At 38.5% G+C, this 19,532-nt stretch overlaps 1 protein-coding gene across 11 annotated transcripts in view; it reads left to right on the forward strand.

The window, feature by feature from the left end:
* Positions 1–19,532, forward strand: part of Herc1 (HECT and RLD domain containing E3 ubiquitin protein ligase family member 1) — a 162,602-nt gene that overhangs the window by 80,973 nt on the left and 62,097 nt on the right. For 10 of the 11 annotated variants that reach the window (XM_036192321.1, XM_036192314.1, XM_036192311.1 and 7 more), the window contains 11 exons: positions 2,203–2,418; positions 3,161–3,281; positions 3,522–3,759; positions 3,848–4,032; positions 7,780–7,935; positions 9,579–9,685; positions 10,232–10,342; positions 11,645–11,821; positions 15,780–16,019; positions 16,429–16,512; positions 18,824–19,344. In XM_036192321.1, the coding sequence (XP_036048214.1) occupies positions 2,203–2,418; positions 3,161–3,281; positions 3,522–3,759; positions 3,848–4,032; positions 7,780–7,935; positions 9,579–9,685; positions 10,232–10,342; positions 11,645–11,821; positions 15,780–16,019; positions 16,429–16,512; positions 18,824–19,344 (2,156 nt within the window). The remainder of the gene's footprint in view (positions 1–2,202; positions 2,419–3,160; positions 3,282–3,521; positions 3,760–3,847; positions 4,033–7,779; positions 7,936–9,578; positions 9,686–10,231; positions 10,343–11,644; positions 11,822–15,779; positions 16,020–16,428; positions 16,513–18,823; positions 19,345–19,532) is intronic. The other variant, XM_036192315.1, reaches the window with a different exon arrangement.

Here is a 19,532-nt window from a genome sequence, read left to right on the forward strand (position 1 = left end):
ACCCCCACCTCCCTCCAAGCCCCTCCCCTCCATTCCTATGTCCTCCAGGACCAAGACACCCTTGGGGATTCATTTAAACCTGGTGGATTCAGTACAGGCAGGTCCTGTCCCCCTCCTTCCAGACTGAGAATGTGTCCCTGTGTAAGCCCAAGGTTTCAAACAGCCAGCTCATGCACTAAGTACAGGCCTGGTCCCACAGACTGGGTGCCTCCCAAACAGATCAAGCTATTCAATTGTCTCACTTATCCAGAGGGCCTGATCTAGCTGGGGGCTCCTCAGGACCATGGCAACTCTTATAAGGAAAACACTTAATTGGGGCTGGCTTATAGTTCAGAGGTTTAGTCCATTATCTTCATGGCAGGAGGCATGGCAGCATGCAGGCAGACATGGTGCTGGAGAAGTTGCTGAAAGTTCTACATCCAAATAGGAGGGCAACAGGAAGACTGTGACACACTTCCTCTTATGAGGCCATGCCTACTCCAAGAAGGCGACACCTCCTGATGGTACCACTCCCTAAGAGCCCATAGAGGCCATTTTTATTCAAACCACCACAATTACTCTCTGCTTTATTGCTGTCACTGAACCTCTGTTTTGGCTAGACTAGCTGGCCAGTGAGCTCTTAGGAGTCACCTGTTTCTGACCTCCAATGTTGGGGTTACAGATCCACAGACCCTGCTTTTTGTATGAGTGTTAGGGGATTAAAACTCAGTTCATCACCGGGCGGTGGTGGCGCACGCCTTTAATCCCAGCACTTGGGAGGTAGAGCCAGGCGGATCTCTGTGAGTTCAAGGCCAGCCTGGGCTAACCAAGTGAGTTCCCGGAAAGGCGCAAAGCGACACAGAGAAACCCTGTCTCAAAAAACAAAACAAAAAACAAATAAACAAACAAACAAAAAACCCCATCTCAGTTCATCATTCTTGCAGAGCAAAAGTCTTGCCCACTGGACCATTTTCCTGGTCTTGAGGTTGATTTTTTTAGTCCAAATTTTGCTCGTCTTTACTGTAGTAGTCATTACTGTGGGAATCGAATCTAAAATTGAGATCTAGTCTTTTGTTGTTCTTTTCTCTCCCTATTCACTCCTCCCTTACTTATTCTAGAGATAGCTCTGGCTGGCCTGATCTAATTGGGAACTAGAGAGATGGCTTAGTGATTAAGAAAGAGCACGTGCTGCAGAGACTCATGTTCTGTTTCCATTACATAACTCAGGTGGTTCTAAAACTGCCTGTAACTCCAGTTCAAGGGATCTGATGTCCTCTAATAGACTGTATGGGCACCAGCATGCACAAGGTGTACATACATTCACTCAGGCAAACACCATATACACATAAAGTAGAATAAGTCTTAAACTCAGTTAAACAAAGAATTAATCTTGACTGAGATTTTGATGTTGCTGGATGTAAAGCATCTTCAGCCTTTTTCAGAGTTGATCATCAGTACTTTGATTTTTATGATCATGATCATTATTATTGAGATCACTGCCTCACGCAAACACTGTCTTTATAACTTTCTGTAAATTTAGAACCACTTTAAAGTAGTAACTCATGTTTTATTTTTCAAAGAAGGGTAGGCTGAGCGATGGGTAGTTTAATAGTGTGTAAAGAAGGTAGAATCAGAAACTCAAGTGAGCCTTGGACAAACCATGGAGAAGTACTTCTGATTCTGAAGCTAAAGAGTATTCATTCTACATAATGTACTTACTGCTTGTGCTTATGAAACCATGTGGTTTTGACCTCTCCATTGTGTGCACTTCATAGTAGCGCTCTGAGTAGGTTAGATACTGAACTGTTAAGTCTCATTTTGCACTTGAAGAGCTGTGACTCATTAAGTCCATTGACTTCCCTAAGAACACACACAGTGCAGAAGAGTATGGTTTTGATACCTTGGCTCCAGATTCTACATTTACTACTTTAAAACTGGGGTATATTGTTTAGCATCGGAGCACTTCAAATCCTGAGTTCAGTCCTCAATACCAACCTACCTAAACCTACTCTTCCCATTGTATGTGTGACTTCTTTTATATTAAAATGTCTTAAAGAAGCTTTAGATGTATCTTGATTTAATAAACAATAATAAAAATGTTTATCTTAACAGATTCCTAGAAAATGTTAGACTTTCTTTGTCCTAGATAACATATTACCTGTGCTATATAGAATTCTTTATGTTTAAGTTTAGTGACAGACTCTCAAATGTTTTTCTTTCAAGCTTCGTTTGGAGGCACTTCACCAGATCCTTACTCTGTTGTCCGGCATGGAGGAGAAGGGTAGCATCTTGCTGACAGGAAGCAGGTCAAGTTCAGGCTTTCAGTCATCCACTCTGCTCACGTCTGTGAGGCTGCAATTTCTAGCAGGGTGTTTTGGTTTAGGCACTGTTGGACACACAGGAGCCAAAGGAGAGAGTGGCCGATTGCATCACTATCAAGTAAGTGACATGTGTGAGTAACACCTTGTTCTGTGTTCAGTTCCTTATCTTTTTACATAGCCAGCTGGATGGTGTGGCACTTAGTGATGTGTATGACCAAGGTTAAAATTCTAAAAGCTTTTAAATTACTCAAGATCTGTCATTGTCTTGATAGGTTTGTAAGTTATACATTTAGGATTAGGTAAGCAATCATACTATTGTGCTTTTGGATTCTTTGTTGACTCAGCTTTATTAATCTATACCCGGATAGGGTAGAGCTAGATAGGAATTGGAATTTGGGAATATGGATTTTAATACCCTATATCTTAGACTTGGTTATTCTTCCTGTTTCTTTTTTTCATTTTATAAACTTTTTGCTTTGTTCTGTTTTTTTGTTTGTTTGTTTTTGTTTTTGTTTTTGCAACAGGATCCCTCTACATAGCCCTAGCTGTCCTGGAACTCACTGTGTACCATGCTGGCCTCAAACTCACACAGATCTGCATGCCTCTGTCTCCCAAGTGCTGGGATCAAAGGTGTGTGCCACCTTACCTGGCACTTGTAAACTGTTAATTTTATGTGTTTATTTAGATAGGCAAAGTTGCTTTGGAAGGAAGGAGTACTACACAGAGTCAACTACCAATCATTTTAAACTAGTTTTGTTATAAGCCTTTCATATACTGTGATATGAAATGTTGTTACTTTTTCTTTTTTTTTCCAAAATGGTATTATCATTGCTGATTTTAAAAGTAACTGTGTAATTTAGGATGGGATCAGAGCAGCTAAAAGAAATATTCAGATTGAAATCCAGGTGGCTGTCCACAAGATTTATCAACAGTTGTCTGCTACTCTAGAGAGGGCCCTTCAAGCAAATAAGCATCATATTGGTGAGTGTCTTTCTGCAAACAAAGATGAAGGATGTCCATTTTGGCTTGAGGTTATGACAGAGAATTGACTCTATTTTGTGTTTAACACTAGTAGACCAAGTGACAAATGAGCAAAATACTTGAAAATTGAATAGTTCTTTATATTATTATTTAAGGTTTGGAGAAGCTTATTTTAGTTTCAAAGAAGTTTATTTATTTCAAAGAGATTCTCACAACTGTCTTTTTTTTTTTTTTAAATAGAAGCCCAGCAACGTCTTCTTTTGGTTACAGTTTTTGCCCTCAGCGTTCATTATCAGCCAGTGGATGTTTCATTGGCAATCTCCACTGGTCTGCTGAATGTATTGTCACAGTTATGTGGCACAGATACCATGTTAGGACAGCCCCTGCAATTGTTGCCAAAGACTGGTGTTTCTCAGCTTAGCACAGCTTTGAAAGTGGCCAGCACAAGGTTGCTCCAGATTCTAGCCATCACTACAGGGTAAGTATTACAAGGTCGTAGAAGAACTACACAAGGCCTGTTTTTTTCTGCAATATTTATCCCTTTTTATTCCTCTTATTTCACATAGAACCTATGCTGATAAACTGAGCCCCAAAGTAGTCCAGTCCTTGTTGGATCTACTCTGTAGTCAGTTGAAGAATTTGTTGTCCCAAACTGGTGTACTATTTATGGCCTCCTTTGGAGAAGAAGAAGGTGAAGAAGGAGAAAAAAAAGTTGACTCCAGTGGAGAAACTGAAAAGAAAGATTTCAGAGGTAGTGTAAGCTTTTTTCCTTTCTCATTACATACAGATACTTGTTGAGTCTCCATAGTGTGTATATAAGAAGATCGGCTTCTTTCTGTTAAGATAGGAAGGATTTCTACTTGTTCGCAACCCTTTCTCTGCACATACATGTGATTTAGATGAACTTCTGACTGAGCCTCCTCTGCTGTGTTCACTCTGCTGCTGCTTGACACTACTGCTCAGCTTGGCTCTGGGGATGTAGATTTTCAGTGACCGATTTCTCCAGGCTACCTGAGGAGAGGCTAAGATGCTTTCTGAGTTATATAATTCTAACAAATCTCCTCTAACCACAGTCCTGACGTGAGTGGTTCCCTGAGAGTAGGGGCTTTGATAAGTTGGCAACTGGGTTATAACCAGAACTAAACTAACCACATACTTTCTTACACTTGGCCAGTATAAATTCTGGTTGCTGATACAGCATTTGTTTTATAGTGAACATGGTTTTAAGTTTCTTTCCAGTTGTAACATATCTTGGCAAAAGCAACTTAGGAGAGAAAGGTTTTATTTGGCTCACAGTTCCATATTAAGTTCATGATATCATAGAAGCTACAGCAACAGGAACTTCAAGAACAGAGAGCAGTGGCTTTCATTATTTTTTTTCATGGAATATGCAGCTAAGGTAATTATTTCCAATAGAATTTATACCTGAAGCAGTATAACTACTGCCCTCTTTAATCCAGGAATAAAGGTCTAAAATTGGTCATTATTCTGAAAAGATTATGAGTCACCATGTGTCATTCTTAGAGTAGCTCCAGGAGCCTTTAAAGTCCCTTTGGGTTAGGTGGACAGACAGAGGAGAGCGAGCTCCTCAGCATTCTTTCTCCAGTCCTGTCATCTGTAAAGTGACTACAGAGCCAGCTTGTGAAGACTGTTGTGAGGACCAAAGAACTTGCTGTGTGTAAGCACAGAACATTATGTGGCACATAATGAAGGGTTAGTGGTTGTTAATATTTAATAGTTTAATAGATAATATTTGAAATGAAATGGTGTTTAGATCATATTAATATTGCTGACTTAAGTGGGGGAGGGAATAGAGAAAAAATACCAAACAGATGCAAAATGATAAAGTGTTGCCTCTGTTGTCATTGATACAGAGTCGGGATAGAATCAAACCTGTAAACAGATACTGTGCAGAGCAAGATGCTCACAAGAAATATCTAGGAAAAGTTACAGAGTTACTTCTTAGCCTATAAAGCCCCAAGATAATTGGACCCTTAGCTAGATGTGCTGATATGTGTGTGCCTAGAATTCTAGCACCATAGAGGTTAGGGCAGAGAAGAACATCAATTCCAGCCCAATTTGGGTTACATAGCAATGCCCTATCTAAGAAAACAACAAAAATTGGGATCCTTCAGTATCCATCCAGTAAAGAAAACACAGTTTTTCCAAGACTGAGTTTTGCTGTGTATAACAATAAATAAAGCCATGTCAGTTCCCCTCTGGTTATCCTAGAGAGAGGGCTCAGTTTTGAAAATGGCTGGGAAGGAGACTAACTCTAGTCATCAATGGTCATTCAGAATCAGGCTGCTTAGGTATGAAGAACATCCAATATTTCTAAAATACATAGTTACAAGGAAGGTGTATCCTTTATTTAAGTTTAGGAGTGTATCATTAGGGTGTTATCAACCAGTTTTATATTTGAGGTCTCCAGGCCCAAACTGGCCTTGAATCTGTGATTCTCCTGCTTCACCCTTTTTCTCCTGAGTGCTGGGATTACAGGGGTGCACCACTACGCATGGCTCTGATTTAATGTTTTATTCTAGAAATCCTTGCTCAAGGTAGGAGATAGAGTACCCCCGTTATAAAAGGGATAAAAGAAGGCTTCCTAGAAGAGTTAACCTCTGAACTGACTCTTGAAGAGATGTACAGGGCACAGCGTAGACTGAGAGACAGAAGTACACAGGACAGGCTGATACTTCTGTGTTCTTTGAATTAATATTATAAAAAATTGTTTTGTATTTAAGTAAAGAGACAAGGTACTGTTTGGAGGAAATGTAAAGAAGTAATTCTTAGTTTCCTCTCCAGTTGTCCCCAGCTGTTTATTTCTGTCATAGTCTTGTTTTTCCATCTCAGCACAACAGAAGTCGTCTCTGCTAGATGTTCCTTTCTGTGACGGTCTTGTCAGTGTAGCAGCATATCCCTTTGCAGAAGTCTCCTCTCTTTAACAGGAGACTTCTCTTTGTAGTCTTTAATGGAGCATTCCAGAATCTCTCTGAAAGTAACACCGTAGATAATTGTCTCCAGATTGTTACAGATGTTGTGTTCTTGAGAACTGGCATGCTGTGCTTTTGCCTTACTGGCAAATCTAGTCCTCCTCTGCATGGGACAGTGCCAGGATAAGCAAATGTGAAAGGTAATTGTAACAAAGGATATGTGTGTGTGCTATAGGGATAGTGGAAAGTTCTGCGTGGCTTCAAAGTCAGGAAGCAGAGAGAGATTAATTCTGGTGCTCTGCTTACATTGTTTTTCTTTTTTATTCATTCTTGGGTCTCAAAGTGGATAGAGTAGAGGAAGACATTGGGAGTTATCCTAAGAGAAAGGCTGATGCTGATGCTGGTCTGGAAACTGAGACTACTGGTTAGGACAGGATTGTGTGGAAGGGCGTATACATGGAGTTGGCTTCCAGTAAACCAGACTGAGTTCTAGTATGTGGTTTGTTTTGTTTTGTTTTAGGATCTGAGAACATAATGTGTGGTGGTTTTTTTTTTTTAATTTTAAATTTATTTATTCATTTTGCTGGCAATTAAGGGGAAAGCTTCCATGAATGTAGAGGTCAAGACAACTTGTGGGAGTCAGTTCTCTCCTTCTACCATGAGGGGCCCTGGGAACAAACTAAGGTCCTGCTATCAGGAAGGTCCCTGGGAACGAACAAACAAATGCTCCTACTCACTGAGCCAACTCACCATAAGATCTCTTAGAAATATGATACTTAGATATTGGGCAGGAGAGCAAGAATCATAGTTTTTCTGTTTTTGAAAGTGTAATAAAAGTTACGAACTTTCTTCCTAGTCAAACACTTGTAAATATATACTTGTTGATACGCTTTTAGAGGTTTACAGACCATCTTCCCCAAAACACTATATACTGGAATTCTACATTTGACTGACTATACATTGCTTTTTGAAATAGCAATTCTTAAAAAAAAATTGGATAAAATAAGTACTTGTATATTATACTAGGTATTAGTGTCCAAATACCCAATACGAAGCAACTTTTCAGGTAGGAAAGATTTATTTTGAGTTCTGGTTTGAGAGTGAAAAGGTATGGCAGCAGGAGTGTGAGAAAGCAGGCATGTGAAAGTCACATTATTACAAATACAGGAAGCAGGGGGGCAGTGGGATCGAGGCTCAGCTTCTGGGATGGTTGCTGCCCACATTCAGGGTGGGTCTTCTCTCCTCAGTTAAACTTCTGGAAACGCCTGAGGTGCATCTCCTAGGTGATTCCAAAACCTGTCAAGTTGATAATGAAGAGTAACAGTCACATACACATTCTAGTATGCTTACTCATCTACACACATGTAAAAGACATTTCATCAGGGTACATTTCAGTTTTTACCTTTCTCCATTCTCTAGTTTTCAAAAATTGGAACTTTATTGAAAACCTAGACTGTGAACTAGATTTGTGCTTAATGTAATCGAAGTATAAGCTGGATAAGTATAAGTAAACTGTATCTAGTTGCCTTTCAGTTAAAATGTAAATTTATCTCTTCACTTTTTAGCTGCTCTTAGGAAACAACATGCAGCTGAACTCCATCTAGGGGATTTTTTAGTTTTTCTTCGAAGAGTTGTGTCTTCAAAAGCAATTCAATCAAAAATGGCTTCCCCTAAATGGACAGAGGTACTTCTAAACATAGCATCTCAGAAGTGCTCATCAGGTATGTTTGTTATCTTTATTAAGATAATGCTAGAATTTTAACAACACTGGACACCTGATCGTGATTTCAAGACTTTTCTTCTTTGACTTTTGATTATTTATTTGATTGATAGAAAATATCAATTTCAGAGATAACAGTTGGTAAAGAATTAGTAATAGAAAATATCAATTTCAGAGATAACAATTGGTAAAGAATTAGTAATGCTAAATGGTGCTGGAGAAATCAAGATTTAATCTAGAGAACTTGGCCCTATTTATCCATATTATAAAATGTACTTAAAATAAATAGAGATGTATATAGTATATAATTTGATACAAGATTGACCTCATTTTAGATTGTCAGAGCAGAGCTGAATTTTTCTGTTCCCTCTATCATAATGTGATTTCAGCTGCTTTGATTGTGACCTCTGTTTTTGTGGTGTCCTGACAGTTCTGTATAAGGTTAATTCCTAGTTCCAGCCTGTAAGTCTGGTAATCTTATACCTGTTACTGATAGCCATTTGTTAGTCTGGTCTTTCCTCACATTTTTGATAAAATATATATAACAGAAATTAAAATTTGACCATTTAAGTATACAGCTCAATGCACTGAGCATTTTTACCCATTTCTAGAACTTTTTTCATTAACCCTCCTTAATGTGTTTGAAACATGCAGAATCATAATCTAGTATTCCATGTTGTAGATTATTATATGTGTTTATAGTCTCCATATACTTCAGCAGTGTTTATCAACTAGTATAATTTAGAGCTCCCTTTAGTGAAGTGAAGTTTATATCAGTTTTTAAAGCATAAAGTAAAAGATACTCAATTATTTTCACCTGATACTATTAGTCATGTCTATAAGAAGAGTACATGTACCAAAATTTTGTCTGTATCTTTTCTAACTTTAGAAGAGTACAAACTATTTACTGTACATTGAAGGGTAACTGTGATCAACATATAATATGTACATGTATGAAATCTTAAAAGCCAAAAACAGTCACCAGGCAGTGGTGGCACACGCCTTTAATCCCAGCACTCAGGAGGCAGAGGCAGGTGGATCTCTGTGAATTTGAGGTCAGCCTGGGCTACAGAGCAAGGTCTAGGACAGCTAGGGCTACACAGAGAAACCCTGTCTCAAAACCACCTCCCCTCAAAAAGAAACAACAGCAACAACAACAACAAAAAAAACCAAACAGAAACCCAAACCAAGCTCTGAAAATGGAAATGGATTAGCGCAAGGGGGTGAGAGCATATGCTTAGGCTTTAGATTGCTCACAGACCTTTTAAAAATTCCACTTCTACTGAAGTATGGAGTTTTGGTTAAATTATTGAACTTTCTGAACCTTTGTTTCCTCATTAAACTGAGTTATAATTCAGACTCTGAATTTAGGATTAATGTATATGAAATACATACTCTACCTCTGACACATGTGATTGTAGCACTTGTCCAATAAAGACATAAATTGAAACATGTACATGAAGTACGTATATATACTAACAGGCATAGATTGGGTCCAGAATTAATAATAGATTGAAATGCAGGTCTGTTTCATTTATACACTGCTTTGTAGCCTTAGGAAAAAATTTTTTATGTGAAGTTAATTTTAACTCTGGGTGCCAGTTACTTTGATAACAAGAAGACTGGTCTGCTGCCCTTCCCCAGGCATTCCTCTCGTTGGTAACTTAAGAACGAGGCTCCTTGCACTTCATGTCCTTGAGGCTGTGCTACCAGCTTGTGAATCGGGAGTAGAAGATGACCAAATGGCCCAGGTTCGTATATTTTTTAATTGGTGGAAAATGCTTTTCAAATCTGCAGTGTGATTTACCCAAAACTGAGAATCACTACAGTCTCTTTAGTTGCAAATGTGTCTTTACATAGAGACTTACACAGAGACTATACATAGAAGTATAGTCTCTGCTTCTAAGACTGCTTTCTTTAGCCTTCGTTCTTAAGGAAGGGGAAGAAAACATTGTGGGGTGTAACAAATAGAGGAGTAGAAAATACATGTAAAGTCAAAAGGAAGGGACAATCTAGAATTTCTTAGTAGATTGGGCCTCTAGAGAGAGAAATGTGTGAGACAGTAAAACCAAAACAGATGTTTGTATCTAGAAAGGAAACAAAAACAAGCCATTTTGTAGTGAGCTGATGATCTTGTAAAATTAGAAGTATTCCAGATAGAACCATCAGAAGTAGCTGTTAGATATTAGTATAATCAATTTTCATGTACCATTGAATATTACAGTATATGATAGCTCATAAAAATATGTAACATTTCTCTTTATAAATTTTATTTTTCTTTGCTTTCAATACACCAGGTTGTTGAACGCTTATTTTCCCTTCTGTCAGATTGTATGTGGGAGACTCCCATTGCTCAGGCCAAACATGCTATTCAAATAAAGGAAAAAGAACAAGAAATAAAACTACAGGTAATCAATTCTTCCCCCTGAAAGGTGTTGTTAAGCCTCATATGTAGATACACTAGTGCCCATCTCTGTTGCTGGGTATAAAGTCCTACTATGAGGGGCCTTGCTGTAGAGTTTACTCCACATCCTCTTTGTGTGTTGTGTTGTCTTTTCCACTGACTACTTCTCATCCCAGTCTTCTGGGCATGCTTTTTCTCATCCTCACTTCTCAAACCATATTTTTTCTGTGAAGCCTTCTTGATCATCTTTCTTGTCCTCACTACTGAGATTCTCAAAGGAGTGAACTTCATGTCGGCTACTTCTTACTTCTCACTTTCTCTTCAGACTCTTATTAATCACTTATCACCCATCCAGATGCCAAATTCCATAAAGTGTTAACATTGTATTCATAGTTGTTTTCCACTATCTGTAGGGAATTGGTTCTAGGACCATCCAAGCTTGCCCAGATCATTTGATGTTCAAGTCCCATATATAAAGTAGTATGGTATTTATACATGATGAATGCAGTTCTCCCGTAAGCTTTGAATCATTTCTAGGTTCTCTAATACTTAATACAGTGTAAGCTTGTAAAGAGTTTTGTCCCATATATCCTATGTGATGAGAAGAGTACAGATCTCTTCCCAGTGTTTGGTTGGTTGAATCTGTGATGTAGAACCTGGGATATAGAGGGCCCACTGTTTGTCTTTTTGTCCATATCTTACTTGGGTCTCCTGTGTACCCATCCTTGTAGCCATGAGGCTCCACTGATTTACCTTCTAAATAAGATTCTACTTCATACACATAAAGTCTTAGCTTAACTTTCCACATTGCACAGTTTTCCTTCCACCTTAGAAAATGGCTTTTCATTCTTCTAGGTTGTCATGTGACCTAGTCCTAACCACCCCACCCCCAAATCACATCTCTTCTCTTTTCCATGTTCAAAGAAGCCTTATTTGACTCTATATGCCATTATGCCTAAATTTTAAATTCTATCTTATATTAACTCACACTTGAATGATAACCAAATAGACATCTCATACTTAGTATATTAAAAATATCATTTTTAGTGCTCCATCAATTCTAGTCCTTCCCAAGCTTCTAGTTATTACTGAAACAAAAAGCCTAGATTCCAGTCTCACTATGTAACTGACTTGATTAGTCTCTGTGTACCCTAAATAAACAACAAGCTCTTTATAGGCACTGTATTCCTACTGCTTTGCACAATATCTAAAAGCTGATAGGTATGTAATATCTGTGGGATAAAGCCGAGGAATGTACTAGAGATCTTTTTATGCCCCAAAACTGACCCAGCCACCTTTCTGGTAGAAGCAAGGAGAGCTGGAGGAAGAAGATGAAAATCTCCCCATTCAAGAAGTCTCTTTTGATCCAGAGAAAGCTCAGTGTTGCATTGTGGAAAATGGACAGATTTTAACTCATGGCAGTGGAGGGAAAGGATATGGATTGGCGTCAACTGGGGTAACTTCTGGGTGCTATCAGTGGAAGGTAAGGAGAATTCTTAGTAGTTGTTTTATTGTTATTGTTTTGTACTTTTAGTCTTTTAAAAAACATGTTTATGGGGGAAAGTTCAGGAGGCCTCAACCCTAGACAAAGAACTACAGGCAGCTAAGGAATGTTGAGATCAGGAGAAACAGTCTTCTCCAGGGAAAAGCACACCAATTGGCCATCCAATATCAGACTGAATAGATTGTATTTATGTGTTTAGGAACACACACACACACACACACACACACACACACAATCACCAACACCACCACCACCACCACCACCAACGAAAGAAAAAGAGGCCATGAATTTGAAAGAGAACAAGAAAGGGAATCAGATGGTTTGGAGGGAGGAAAAGGAAGGGAGAAATGATGTAATTATATTACAATCTCAAAAAAAAATATTTAAGAAAGAATTTTGGTCCCATTTCTTTGGGTTCTTTAAGAAAATGAAACCTTTGGAAAGACTTTTGTTTTATGTAAATGATGATCTGTCATGGTATTGTAAGTGGAAGCTGAGTAAAAGAGATACATGAACTGTGTTATTCATGGAACACTTCTGTAGTCTAAAATTGCCTTACATTTAAAATGAAATGTTAAAAGCATGTGAAATAAAGGGGTCACACAGAGCTCACAGTTCCCCTATTAGTGAGAATATACCTTCAGATATGTCCTGTTTTTGCCTGTGAAAGCTGTTAGAGATACATCACCGAAGGCTTTTTACTAGGTGCAGCCTTATTTATTACCTTTTGCATGGCATGTGTTCTTTTTAGGTTCCCAGAAGGAAAGATGGTAAGTGACCTCAGTCTTATTACTTAGAAGAACACTGTGGGCACAGCAAGCCAGCCTTATCAGTTAAGGAAGGTTGTTGTTTTTATTATTGGGTTTGTTGTTATTGTTGTTGTTTGTTTATTTTCCAGTCAGTAGAAGGAATAGTTTATTGGTCAAGTTCCCCAGTGCCAGCTGAAAGCCAGATTGCAAGCAGGACTTTCTCTGCTATATTAATTCCCTTTTTGTACTCAGTCTACTTCTTTGATTCTTGTGTGTCATGCATTATAGTAAAACTGTTAACAGGACCCCATGCAACTGGTGAAACCAAATTGTAATATTGACTTGTGCCGTTTAGGTGTCCTAGACTTAGCTAGTTAAATTTCATGTGGCTTCATTCTTAAGTTTTGTTGGTTTTTTTTTAGAGGTATATTTATTATGTATACAGAAGAGGGCACCAGATCTCATTATAGGTGGTTGTGAGCCACCATGTCGGTGCTGGGAATTGAACTCAGTCCTCTTAACCACTGAGCCATCTTTCCAGCCCCTTGTTTGTTTTTTTATTTTGTTTTAAGACAGGGTCTCACTGTGTAGCCCTAGCTGTCCTGGAACTCACTCTGTAGATCAGGCTGGCCTGAACTCAGAGATCTACCTACCTATGCCTCTCAAGTGCTGGCATTAAAGGTGTGCCACCACACCTGGTACCATTAATAAGTTTTTGTATTAATATTTTGCGTTCATGTTTGTTTCTTGAGATGGTGTCTTGCTGTATAGTCCAAACTGGTTTTTAGCTCAGGATTCCCATCTTAGTCTTTCAAAAACACTCCCATGATGGGCATGTGCCTCCAGGCTCAACTTGTATTAACTTTTAAATCCTGGTTTAGGTATTAGTTTAACATAACACAATTCTGATCAGTCTAGAGTTGAATTGCTGTTGTTATAGAATGCACACACAGAAAATATAGTCCCATAGAGTATATGTTAATATACTGCAAGCCAACCATCTGTAATTGTTAGAGCACCTCTACTCAAGAGACCTATCGTCAGGTTTTAAGGCTACTGCCATCTCAGTGTAGCCTGCCGTTATGGAGCCTTCTACTCTCCTGTGTTTCTATTTAATTTTGAATGGTTTAGTCCAGTTCCTTGTTTCAGAGGGACTGTCTCAAGCAATCAGCTTGAACAATTTTGTTATCTTTGACTTTATTTTGTCTGTGTTGACGACATTTGAAGGTATTTGGTAAGAAAGTCAGAAGTAGGAGCTTACTCTTGCTGTCTTGTAGTCTGTCAGGCTTGAGGAAGGTTCAGCAATCAGTTTGAGTTTCAAGTATCACAGCAGCCTTCAGGGCAGTGCCAATCTTCCCCTTCCAGAGGGAGAACCATCTGGAACAGTTTTAATGCTTCATTCGCTCAGCACACCCTCCTAAGACCTTGGACTTTTGTTTTCTCTGTGTTGTAAGATACATGGTGTGCCCAGTTAGTAATTATAATTTGAATTTTTTTCTATCTTGATCATTTTTTAATTTTCATGTAGACCTTTTTTTTTCTTTTTTTATTATTATATTTGTGTTTTAATTTTACATCTCAGCCATGGGTTCCCCTGTCCTCCCTCTTCCCGCCCCCACCCCCACCTTCCTCCCATCCCCTCCCCTGCATTCCCATCTCCTCCAGTGCCAAGAATCCCCTGGGGATTCATTTAAACCTGATGGATTCAGTACAGGCAGGTCCAGTCCCCTCTTTCCAGGCTTAGCAAAGTATCCCTGCATAAGCCCAAGGTTCCAAACAGCCAGCTCATGCACTAAGGACAGGTCCCGGTCCCATAGACTGGATGCCTCCCAAACAGTTCAAGCTATTCAATTGTCTCACTTATCCAGAGGGCCTGATCCAGCTGGGGGCTCCACAGCCGTTGGTTCATAATTCATGTGCTTCCATTCATTTGGCTATTTGTCCCTGTGCCTCTCCAATCTTGGTCTCAACAATTCACGCTCTTATAGTCCCTCCTCTTTCTCGACAATTGGACTCCTGGAGCTCCACCTGGGACCTGGCTGAGGATCTCTGCATCCACTTCCATCAGTTATTGGATGAGAGTTCCAGCATGACCATTAGGGTGTTTGGCCATCTGATCACCAGACTAGGTCAGAATGTAGACCTTTTGTTCAGATGATTTGAGTGCAAGAGGAACAGACAAAAGAATTACCACACAAAAACTTTTTTGTAAAGAATTAAGCAGAAAAGTTAGGGGTTGGGTCAGGATAAAAATTCTATAACTTTTTTTCCAAAATAAGATTACAAGACCTACCTGTTTAAAAAAACAAAACAAAACAAAACAAAAAACCTACCTGTTGGGGATGGAGAAATGGCTCAGTAGTTAAGCCCCACTGGCTGTTCTTTCAGAGGACCTGATTCAATTCCCATCCCCAATATGGAAGCTCATGACCATGTGTAACTCCAGTTCTGGGGACTCTGATTCCGCTTCTGACCTCTGTAGGCTCCTGCATGCACATGATGTAGAGATATACACAGGCCATACACTCATATTCTATAAAGTATACCTCTTTTATCCTGATTGAATATGCAATAAAGAGCCTTGAAAATACCAATCTCTTTCTGGGGCCAGCTTAAACAAATAAACTGCTTTATGGAGATGTCCTGTGTGTCAGGAGAGAGGCGAGGATTATAGAACCAAACTACTCATACCTAAACCAGAAAGCTGAATGAGCACAGTAAGTCAGAAATGAGCATCACTAGTTGGGGGTTGAGTTAGTCCCTTAAAGAGTGGAGGGAGGATGCTAGTCCCTGTAGTTCCCTGTCCTTTCTGAATCAAGTGTATATAGAGAGTAATCAAAAGATCTATGTGTAAGGAAATTGAAGCTTTCTACAAATAATTTTCTAGAATACTCCCTTAGCATCATAATTCAATTGCAAGCTAAAATTATTTACTTTAAGTGTTATAGGTACCAAAGGTTATTCTTTATATTTAGAAGGTGAAGAAAAATTTGCCTTATAAACTGATGAAATTATTTCATTTTTATATTATTTCTTCTTACACAGAAAAGAAAGTTAATATGTTTCCATAATGTGTAAATATTGTTTACAAATATATTCCCAAGTCTCAATTAATGTATTAATAGCACAAAGTTTTTTTTTTAGTACTAATGAACATTATGAGTTGTTTTTTCTTTTTCTTTTTATAGTTTTATATTGTGAAGGAAAATAGAGGTAATGAAGGCACATGTGTTGGAGTTTCTCGATGGCCAGTACATGATTTTAATCACCGCACTACCTCAGACATGTGGCTCTATAGGGCGTACAGTGGTAACCTCTATCACAACGGAGAACAGACTCTGACACTTTCCAGCTTTACTCAAGGAGATTTCATTACCTGTGTGTTAGACATGGAAGCCAGGACCATTTCCTTTGGGAAAAATGGAGAGGTACTGAAACCTGTTCACTATCCCTACTTTACTTCTGTTTTTCTTTTCTTTTTCCTTTTTATTTTTCAAAATTAAATTCCACTCATTATCAAGTACTGGTTATTTAGTGTATATATTATTTACTTTGTTCATCCTTTTTTTTTTTTTTTTTAATCTTTGATACTTTCTGATTTTTAAAATTACCCGTGTCAAACTAACAAAAAGATGGTAAAGATCAAGTAAGATTTTTGAAACTAGCAAACAGTGTAGGATCATATATTCTATGCAGCATTGCCTTGAGTGGAAGGGCAGTTGATATATGGCTCTAGTAACTTTTGTTCTATCTTACAACCTTTGAATTTGAATATGACTAGATAGTATCAGTTTTCAAGGCAACTTCAATTTCCTTTGCTTCTCTGTTACATTCTAGGAACCCAAATTAGCTTTTGAAGATGTGGATGCAGCAGAGTTGTACCCATGTGTAATGTTCTATAGCAGCAACCCTGGTGAGAAGGTAACAGAATCCCAACCTGTATTTATGCATAAGGGATACCGGTTACTTTAAATTAGTATTTTGTTAGTATGATACAGAGGTTATAAAATAGAAAGGTATCACTACCATTAAAAGTCCCTGGCCTGTGGAAGTCCTTCTTCTTGAAGGGTAGATAATTTTAGGAATTGTCTTTACTCCATATTAAGCAACTATAGTTGTATAGCAAACCAGCTTGCAAACAGTCACACTGTGAAAGTTACAGGAACTATATTAGGAGTAATATGGTTCATTGGTAGTTATGGATATGAGAAGAAATACTCAAATGTAATAAGATAACATTAGCTGAATAACGGAAGTTTAAGTTATTGTGGGAGAGTTTTCAGATCTTGTAAGATGTTACACATTTGAATGTGATGAGAACAGTATTAAGGGCATACATTTTCTTTTTTCTTTTTTCTTTTTTCTTTTTTCTTTTTTTGGTTTTTCGAGACAGGGTTTCCCTGTGTAGCTTTGTGCCTTTCCTGGAACTCACTTGGTAGCCCAGGCTGGCCTCGAACTCAGAGATCCGCCTGCCTCTGCTTCCCGAGTGCTGGGATTACAGGTGTGTGCCACCAACGCCCGGCTAAGGGGCATACATTTTCACTGACACCATTTTTGTACTCTTTATGTAAAACAAAAGCAGAAATAAGCTTTTCTTTGTGGTTAGCGGTGATGTTTTCCCCTTTCCCACATTTTTACTGGAGGGTGTAGTGTAACTTAGATCTCTTGTCGAGAATTTCTAGTGAAATTTTATACTAAAATATTTTCAAGTTAAATCATATGTAATTTTCTTATAATGAAAGTGTTAGCGGTCTGGAGAGATGGCTCAGCGGTTAAGAGCACTGGCTGTTCTTACAGAGATCCTGAGTTTAATTCCCAGCAACCACATGGTAGCTCCCAACCATTTGTAATGAGAACTGGCGCCCTCTTCTGGCATGCAGGCAGAACACTGTATACAAAATAAATAAATCTTTAAAAAAAAAGTGTTAGATAGACTTAGTAGATATTAATCATGAAAATATACATGTGTATATTTATATATGTACACACATATTATATATATACACATATATACATACACATATAAAGTTTCAAAGAATCATAATCTAAGATTAGCCGTGCACAAGACAGAGAATTTCTTCTTGAACACGTAGCTAATAAACTGCAGGTAAAATAGAGGCTGCTGAGTGCCAGATAGCATCCTTTGACTTGGTTGTGTTCTTGTGCCCTGGTAATATTCTTGAGGAAAAGAAATAATTAACATTAACTATTCACAGTGACCCTAGTATTGTACTAGTAAGTGCTTTGTCTATATAACTTTATTTTTAAAATAAGTATAAGGAATGGGTACTATTATTAGTGTCTTTTTTTCAGATGAAAAGGCTAAGACTTAAATTGCTTGCCAAGATTGTGGACAGTTATGATTTAAACCCAATTCTCTTTCCTCTTTTAACATCTTTAGGGAGTGACGGAGAGGAGACAAGGTCTTTTATATAGCCCAGACTTGTCTTGAACTCGTGGAGATTCTGAAGTTTATCAGAAAAGGTTCTCAGACAGAATAAATAAATTTATGGTTAGAATCCTAAGGCTGGATGAATTCTTCAGGGTTTACAGATGTTAGAAAGTACCAAGCCTACTTTGGACTACAAGACTATTACCAGGGTTCAAGTATGTCACTAGGGCAAAGAATACCTCAGGACTCAAGGTCTTCCAGGTGCTGGGACTGCAGACACGTGCCACCACACCAGCTTCCTCTCTGGGCCTACTTGCAGTCTGTGTTCATACTGGGCTGGCCTAGTTGTGTGGCTTTAGAATTTTACATTTGTGCCCTTGAAACAATATAAGGTAGTACCAAGACTCAGTATTATCCTGGAGTTTTAAGGATGATAGTGACTGTTTCTTATAGACATTCTTTTTGGACTAAATTGGGTCAGCCACATATAACTTTCTCATATCCATCCTTTGAGTGGTTGTAACTACTTTGGAACTTGTGAGGTACACAAGGTTCAAATGACAGGACATTCTAAAGGGCCCATATTACTAATTACTTCAGTGAGTCTCTACCATTTCCTGCCCATTGTTGGGGGTAGGATCACTTGATATGTTACAATATACTAATACTAGTTCAACATATTCCATTTCCTGCCCATTGTTGGGGGTAGGATCACTTGATATATTATAATAAACTAATACTAGTTCAACATATGATTCCATTTGCTAGAACCTATACTGACAAACAGTTAAGGAAACCTATTAAGATCACACACATCCTACCTTCTCTTCTTTTATGTAGGTGAAAATCTGTGATATGCAGATGCGTGGCACACCACGGGATTTACTTCCAGGAGACCCAATTTGTAGTCCAGTAGCAGCAGTGCTAGCTGAGGCCACTATTCAGCTTATCCGTATCCTTCACCGAACAGACCGTTGGACTTACTGCATTAACAAAAAGATGATGGAAAGGCTACATAAAATTAAGATATGTATTAAAGAGTCAGGTCAGAAGCTAAAGAAAAGCCGCTCGGTTCAGAGCCGAGAGGAAAATGAAGTAAGAGAGGAGAAAGAGAACAAAGAAGAAGAAAAAGGTAAACATAATAGGCATGGTCTTGCTGACCTCTCAGAGCTGCAGCTGAGGACTCTTTGCATAGAGGTGTGGCCTGTGCTGGCAGTGATAGGAGGAGTTGATGCTGGTCTTAGAGTTGGAGGTCGGTGTGTTCACAAGCAAACTGGGCGCCATGCCACGCTTCTGGGAGTGGTCAAAGAAGGCAGCACATCTGCCAAGGTCCAGTGGGATGAAGCAGAGATTACCATCAGGTATGATGTGTTGAGTTATACTTATAGCAGATAAGTATTTGAGGGTGAAATGGGCAATTGCCAACAGACAGTGAGTAATAATGCATTGTAGGTAAACTGCTGGTTAACTTTTAAAAATGATTTTCATATTGCTAGATATTATTATTTTGATTTAGTAAAATACAGGTAATTTGTTAAATAAATTTTTA

This window comes from Onychomys torridus, chromosome 7, assembly GCF_903995425.1.
Source record: "Onychomys torridus chromosome 7, mOncTor1.1, whole genome shotgun sequence".
NCBI classification, from domain to species: Eukaryota; Metazoa; Chordata; class Mammalia; order Rodentia; family Cricetidae; genus Onychomys; species Onychomys torridus.